The 8,039-nt window shown below is 35.8% G+C and overlaps 1 protein-coding gene across 1 annotated transcript; it reads left to right on the forward strand.

Moving 5' to 3' along the window:
• Positions 1-1,161: 1,161 nt before the first annotated feature.
• Positions 1,162-4,839, forward strand: LOC128209802 (uncharacterized). The gene is made up of 3 exons (XM_052914019.1): positions 1,162-1,196; positions 2,634-3,698; positions 3,916-4,839. Exons 2-3 carry the CDS (start codon positions 2,666-2,668, stop codon positions 4,800-4,802), a joined length of 1,920 nt encoding a protein of 639 aa, XP_052769979.1. The 5' UTR covers positions 1,162-1,196; positions 2,634-2,665; the 3' UTR covers positions 4,803-4,839.
• The last annotated feature ends 3,200 nt before the right edge of the window (positions 4,840-8,039 follow it).

Raw genomic sequence — 8,039 nt, forward strand, 5'->3', positions numbered from 1 at the left:
GTCTATGCCGCTTAAAGAGCCCCGCCTTTGTTCTATTACTGAAGTTTGATAAAGTCATTAGTTTCATCAAACACTTCGACAAACCTGTTTCCAAAATCATGTTTTGACAGTGCTCCGTCAGACGGCCGTATTGTGAAAAGGTTTGTCGAAGTGTTTAAAGAAATTAAACTCGCAATCAAACTGTGGTAATAGGCCGAAGGCAGGGCTCCGTAAGCGGCGTAGACTGGGCTTCGTTTCATTTAAAATGATGAAGAAATAGTGAAGTTATCTTTGTTTAAATTATTTCAAAAAATCAAAATATTGACTTCCAACGAAGCATTTATGACGCAATTTATCACGTGGTATACACACACTGTACATGAAACTGCCAAATTAAAGAACGGTACATGAATTTGCGCTACAGAAAAACAAATTACGTGTTTCATCGCAACCGCTTCTCTATAATCATGAATAATTCTCACATAGTGTCTCTCAAACTCTCGACCTATATCCATGAATAATTTACACGTCGTGTCGTGCTACCTCTTTGCCTTTAACCATGACTGTTTTACACGTGGTGTCTTGCTACATCTCTGCCTATAACCATGACTATTTTACAAGTGGTGTCTTGCTACATCTCTGCCGATACCATCAATAATTTACACTACTAATGTCTCGTAACCTCTTTGCCTATAACCATGAATAATGGACACGGGATGATCTTTATCTATTTTTTTTGCGATAGCTTAAATTCGTAGTATTACTTTTGAAAAATTAAATGTGGCATAATAACTATAAATTATTTATTTGTTTATAACTCATGCGATTGCGTTTGTTTAAAGATCATGTTATAATCGTCTACGTAATAAAGCTTGCTGTTGTTGGTGGTGGTGGTTCACTACAAATGGTGTATGTGCACGAATTGAAATTTTCCAAATCGCCAACAACAAGGCGTCGATAACTTTATAATTTACGAATCAAATCCCCTGCCAAATCACTCAAAGTCAAGATCCTTTTTATACCATACCAAAACGATTTACCTTAGATCAATATACTAGTAGATTACCTATAAGTTTAATGTCATGATCTTTTGTTTTAATTAATTGATCATCTAGATATATTTAATAAACTGTAATATCATATTCTTCTAAAGGTTGCGAACACTGGTAGACAAAATAATAGCTTGGCCACGTCAATGAATTTATCAATGAAGCGATGTAGGTATGATTTCAGCTAATTTAAATATATCTAATTTAATACTATCTTTGCCAGCCTGGTTCTGATCAGTGTTAAAGCGACTCGGTTATGCTTTTGATTGTTTCAGTGTAAGATCGCAATATGTTTCAAAATGTTCACCAAAGGAAAAAAAAACATTTTTTTTGGTGTTCATGAGGTAGAATACATTGCGATCTTACACTTAAATCAACAGATGTTATTTTCATTATATGTATAAAAAAGATATAAAATGACCAGTTATTGTTTTTTTTTTTTTAGAAAAGCGCCAAATTGTTTAGAGAGTATTTTGGAAGTAAAGCCCAGCCAGGTGCGCGCAAGTTTGATTTGGGAGTGATAGCGGGGCCAAATTTAAATACAATGAAAACTATCTAAATGTTATTTCACTATTTGAATATCGTTTTATTTCAGAGAAATATCTTTATAAATCACCGGAAAAAGGGGTCATGCATCAACAAAGTTAAATTCGTATGGAATGTGATGTAAATTCCCTCTTCACAGATAAAACATCGAATGTTCAAATCAGGGCTCTATGTTTATTGCTAAAACTATTTAAACAAGTGACATGACATTTCGGCGGCACGCGTATTGACTTTTATCTCGTTAAAAAAGACTTACCTATCTCGTTTACAAGGCTAAGTATCTCGTTTGAACCACTTACGTATCTCGATAAAATGACTTAGTAACTCGTTTGAGCGATTTACGTATGTCATTAAAACGTATCGTGTTAAAACAACATATTGGCCAATCAGAATCGAGTTATAGTTTCACTCGAATTCGCGATATTGTAAACATGACGTAGATAAGAAATGCGATTCTGATTGGGCAATCGTTCGAACGAGATACGTAAGTCGTTTTAACGAGATACCCGAGTCTTTTTAACATCATAAAAAATAACACGCATGTCACCTTTATGCCACCGTAGGAAATGCTCTATTGACCACAAAAGTTAATAATGCGATTGAAAGTGGAATCATTCTAGGCTTCGATTTAAAACCTTTAGTTTAAATGAGTATCTGCAGCTGTTATTTAGTGTTTGCTCATAACGTTAAAACTCATTTTTTTTATCATAGTTTAAAAAAAGGTTACCAACATAAATGATGTGTGTGAGTCCCTTTAAAGGCGTATCTAATGCGTACTCCCATGTACTTAAAATCTTGGCTAAGTCACGTAGGAAAGGCATTTTTTAAATGTTTAAAGATCGGACCCATACATCGCAAAGAGGAGTTTTAATGCCTCAAGCAGAACTACATGTATAGAGGAGATTGAAAAAAAGGAAATACTAAGAAGAAAAGAAACTCAAGAAATTATATTAAACACAAGATTATGGTTTATTTTTGTCAAGTCAATGTTCTTTAAATATACAGATTACAAAAAGAATATATCAAAATTATTTTAGTACAATGTCACTCCATTATTAGAATACAACTGATGGACTTCTAACAATGACAAGATGGATGGAAACACAACTCCCATACATGTTTTTCCAGTATTATGTGACGTGTGCAGGAGAAACGAAAAGAACGTTAAAGCCGATGGGTACTGTGAGACCTGCAGGGAATGTATGTGCATGTCTTGCATCGAAACTCACGAGAATCAATCAGACACTAAACACCACCATGTGACGAGGACCGGCGAGAAACAACCGGACACCAACAATCACCAGGTGGCTAAGACTAGCGAGAAACAATCGGACATCCAAAATTACCAGATGGCTAAGACAAGCAAGAAACAACCGGACACCAAACACCACCATGCTACCAGAATCAGCGAGGACACACATGAATATTCAGAACTATCAGTTGACATGGAAGACACTCGTGCTTTTGATATGTGTGACGAGCATGCAAACGAACCCATTAAGTTTTTCTGTCTCTCGCATGATTTTCTTGGCTGTGGCGAATGTGTTGTTGAAAAACATAGGACGTGTAAAGTGGAACACATCTCAGATCTTGCAAGGAAATATAAGAATGGCAAAAGCTTTAGGGATTTGATTTCATCGTTAGATAAACTAGAGAAGGACGTAGAGAAAAATACAGCATCTGTATCAAAGTCATATAATGTCCTAGATTTTAACATAAGAACTGAAGTACAGAAAATTGAGCAGTTTAGACTTGAAATTAACAATTACCTAGATCAGCGCCAAGAAGTGTTACTAGGACAACTACGCGAATCTGAACTACGACACAAAGAGCTTTTGGAAGAGTTAAGGGAACGATGTGAACAAATACAGACTTCTGTCAGAGATATAAAGGCTAAACTGAACATTGTAGGATCAGACACACACCTTCATTTCATCGTGTCCAAACTTGCTGAAATGAAACTTAAACATCTCCTAGTTCAAAAAGAAAAAGTTGCTAGAATAAAAGACGCGCCAAAATTCACCTTTACGGTTGACAAGGAGACAGAAAAAGTGATAACATCTGACACACTTATCGGAGTGTTGGAATTTGAACAACTTACAACGCAGGAGTACCTCACTGAAGGTAATGTTGGTATTAAAGTGTGTTTTTTAAACAAGTATATTTAAATGAACACACATATAAGATAGATACTAGGGAAGCACTGATACAGTGATGGTTAAAACACAATGTTGAAACTTTTGTGTATGTTTTGAGCATATGAAATCATAAAAACAAAATAAAGCTTTTAGAACGATCGGTAGAGTTTCCTATTTAATGTAATATGTGCTCTTGATTCCAGGTATGACCGTAAAAAAGGCTCTTACGACGTTGAGGTTCGCCAAAGAGCCGGGACTGAGTTGCAAATCCCCTGAGGACAACGGCTTCTGCTACATCACCGGCCTGACCTTGACCAGCCGCGGTCATCTCCTGCTAGCAGACTTCCAGACCGGTCACAAGAGTGTCAAACTGGTCAATACCTCGACAAATACCATCGAGTCTCGACTAGTCCTCACAGGCTGCCCGTATGAGATAAAATCGATGCCAAACGACCAAGCTGTTGTGACAATTCCGCACCAAGGGTTGTTGCAGTTTTTGGACGTCCGAGGAAACCGAATACTTAAAGGAAGAGCGATAAAGGTAGATGGAAAATGCTATGGCGTAGCGCATTATAGAAACAAGTTGATTGTATCGTCACATTGCCCATCTAAGGTTGAGATTTTAACGTTGCGAGGCCAGGTTATCAGTCGTGTGGAATATAGCGGCAACGGTTTACCAATGTTCAAATATCCTAACCACATCGCCGTCGGGTTTGACGGAGAAACTGACGTTATTTACGTCACCGATCGAGGTCAAGAAACCGTCACGAAGTTGGATACGAGTGGTCGAATTATTTCCGTCTCAAGGGATAAGGGCATATCTCTTCCTTACGGAATAACAGCAATCGGACAAGGGGCGTTCTTTTGTTCATATGGAAACAATGGTATCCAAGCATGCGACAACACACGTGGACAAGGTACCAAAGACGAAACAGTTGCTATGACAACCATTTTGAAGACAAAAGACGGTATTAGACATCCGATGTGTCTTTGTTTCGACGAGGAACGTGAAATGATTTACATCAGTAGTTACCATGGGAAAAGATCTGCTAATATGAACAACGAATTGCAAGTGTTCAAGATAATATAACTTGAAAATAAAAAACGTATCATGTTATATGGATGGCAGTCCTCTACCTATTACCCAAATCTATTTTGAGCGATGAGGTAGACCTATTTGTTCTTGCCATTTTTTTTATTAAGATTTGAAAAAAAAATGATGCCTGATGGATCGGACAAAAGCTTTTCGAGTTGACAGCTTAGCAACTCACAACTTAGTACGTCGCCTGACCGCCCTCCGTCTCAAGTGAATTTTTAATGTGTTTATGACGGGCGTATAAAAATGCAACATATTAACACACAAACGATGTTGTTTGATATTTGATTCGTTAGTTGTCGATAAAAAGGGTAGTAACAAAGTATAAAGGTCTTGCATAGATGAACAAAACTTAATAAGACACTAAACCTGAGTACATTCTTTAAGTAATACGATTAACATAACCGGATCAATCGTGCACACTTATTCATTGGAAAACAATAAAATGTACTTCACACAGATATAAGTGTAATGTTACATTGATGTTAACAATATAAAATAGAAATCCCGAATCGGATGTGTCGTCTGTCAGGTGACCCATGTCTTTTTTTCTAATCAAGGTAACCATGTCCTTGACATGTACCTTATAGACCACATAATCAATAAAGGTCATATAATGACCATAAACAGTGAGCATACACAGTTCAGGAGATAATAAACCAAGAAGTATATTGATTAACACCTTGATCTATTACGTAAAAAATAATTACGTGTCAACTACTGACCATGAACAATGACTATACCGAGTTTAAAATTATACAACGTACGAATGTACAGGCGTTGAAACGTTATGTACCGTAAACTAATTGTAGTGAAGGCCACCGCAACCTTAATCTATTGAGGCCAAAATCAATAGGGGTCGTCTACTGACCTTCACTGCGCACCAAGGTTGACTACTGTATACCATATAGTTTTAAAGTAATTGATAGGAAACGCAAGTGTGGCAATGATTCGAACGACGACGCCAGACAAAGCAATCACCGTCACAGACTACCATTTTTCGCAGGCCACACATTATTAACGCTTTATACTTACAAATACATGTTCTTGTTAATCAAAATATCTTTTTTTAAATAACACAAACTCCGAACAAAAACAAAAATAAAACATACGTGCTAAAAACATGTACAACTATTCTAGTTATATAAAACGATCATAATACTCGATGTGTGTATATATATATATATATATATATATATATATATATATATATATATATATATATATATATATATATATATATATATATATATATATATATACTTAAACTCGCCAACTTATTGGGACTATAATCCTATCCATATTTATTGGGACCTACTAGATATAATAGTGATACAGGCGTCACTGTCCTATATACAGTATAGATTGACTGTTGGAATGCTATGTATATCAATATACATCAGAAAATCTTGAGACATAGGTACCTTTTTAGTGTCACCAACTTCTTGGGTCAGACCCATCATTTTACTGGGGCTTTAGACCCAATATGTTATATATAATATATAAAATGCATTAAGCTATTGGGTCGAATCGGTATGATTCCACGCTTATCTTTGACACTAGGGCTGAATGAATTTAAAATTTCAAAATGTATGGATTTAGATATAACATGTCTTACTTCTAGTAGACATGATGATCAGATCTGTTAACAAAATTGGATCAGGAACCAATTTCCAAATTGGCCCACCAAGAGGCTTAAGTCGTTTCCTGAAAGTGGGGACAGTTGGAGGCAATCAAAAACTGACAGCAAGACATTAGTTTTTTTTAACTGAATATTGTAAAAAGAACTTCTGGATATAAAGAAGTATGAACAATCAACCCTGTAACCAATTTGATATGTAAATAGTTTGGACCCCGTCGAGACAGCATCTGTAGTTGTTTCATCAGGATCCTATTTATTTGCTTTGAAGGTTTATATCACTTTGAAATATAAATAGGTAATTTTGCCTCCGACTTCTAGATAAAATAGAATGTTTGACAATATTGACAATATTGTCAGAAAAGAGCATCAAAATATTTTAGTGATAGTTCTATTATCAATTTTAATTATTACATAATGATTGTCCAATTTGTAGGGCTGTGGATCGCCGGTCAAGTGGCGATCCGATTCGATCCACGAGTCAGAGATGACGATTCACAGATCGAACCACGAATCATCAGCATTAATTAACGACCACATAAACACCTTACGAAAATCATTTTCTTTAAATTTGTGTTGTAAAATAATATCTATTTTGATATTTGTGTTATAGCTTTCATCATCTGTTCATCGAAATTCAGTTTGAACACTAGATGGGTGTTGTTTTCGAGCATAGCGTCGAAAACAGATGTCTCCCCTAGCATATGTTTGACCTAAAGAATGGGAGACAACTTTGTCATGAAGTAAATTAGAGTAATGGTTCCTGTACAAAGCAATCCCTCTCATTGAACTTTATCATTCTATGAAGTTTTATCAAATTACATCCAATACTTTTCATGGTATGCTCCAAATAAGAAAAAGTAGCAAAGGGAAATAACTGTGTAATTAGGTAAAGTAGAGTTATGGCCCCTGCATAATGCATTTCCTCTCATTGAGCTTTACCATTCTATGAAGTTTTATAAAATTCCATCCAGTAATTGTCATAGTATGCTCTGGACAAAGTTTACACTATTTAACTATTGAACAAGGGGAGATAACTCTGCAACAAATTGGCTTAGAGTTATAACTCTTGCAGGATGCACAACTTTACATCGTCATCTATGTTGCAAGTTTCAATCAATTCCTTAAAGTAGTTTCTCAGTTATGCTCTGGACAAAGTACACTATAAAAATATTGAAAAAGGGGAGATAACTCTGCAACAAAATGGCCTAGAGTTATAACTCTTGCAAGGTGCACAACTTCACATCGCCGTCTATCTATGTTCCAAGTTTCAATCAATTCCTTTAAGTAGTTTCCGAGTTCTGCTCCGGACAAAAAATTCCCAGAAGAATAAGAAGAAGAACTAGATAAGAAAAAGTAACAAAGGGACATAACTCTGTGATTATGTAATTAAGAGTTATGGCCCCTGAATAATGCATTTCCTCTCATTGAGCTTTACAATTGTATGAAGTTTTATAAAATTCCATCCAGTAGTTGTCATAGTATTCTCTGGACAAAGTTTACACTATTTAACTATTGAACAAGGGGAGATAACTTTGCAACAAAGTGGCCTAGAGTTATAACTCTTGCAGGATGCACAACTGCAGATCGCC

This window comes from Mya arenaria, chromosome 11, assembly GCF_026914265.1.
Source record: "Mya arenaria isolate MELC-2E11 chromosome 11, ASM2691426v1".
NCBI classification, from domain to species: domain Eukaryota; kingdom Metazoa; phylum Mollusca; class Bivalvia; order Myida; family Myidae; genus Mya; species Mya arenaria.

Coding starts and splice junctions, on each gene's coding strand:
- LOC128209802 (XM_052914019.1), top strand. CDS start 2,666: ATGGATGGAAACACAACTCCCATACATGTTTTTCCAGTATTATGTGAC. Junction 3,699..3,915: donor GCAGGAGTACCTCACTGAAG/GTAATGTTGGTA, acceptor TCTTGATTCCAG/GTATGACCGTAAAAAAGGCT.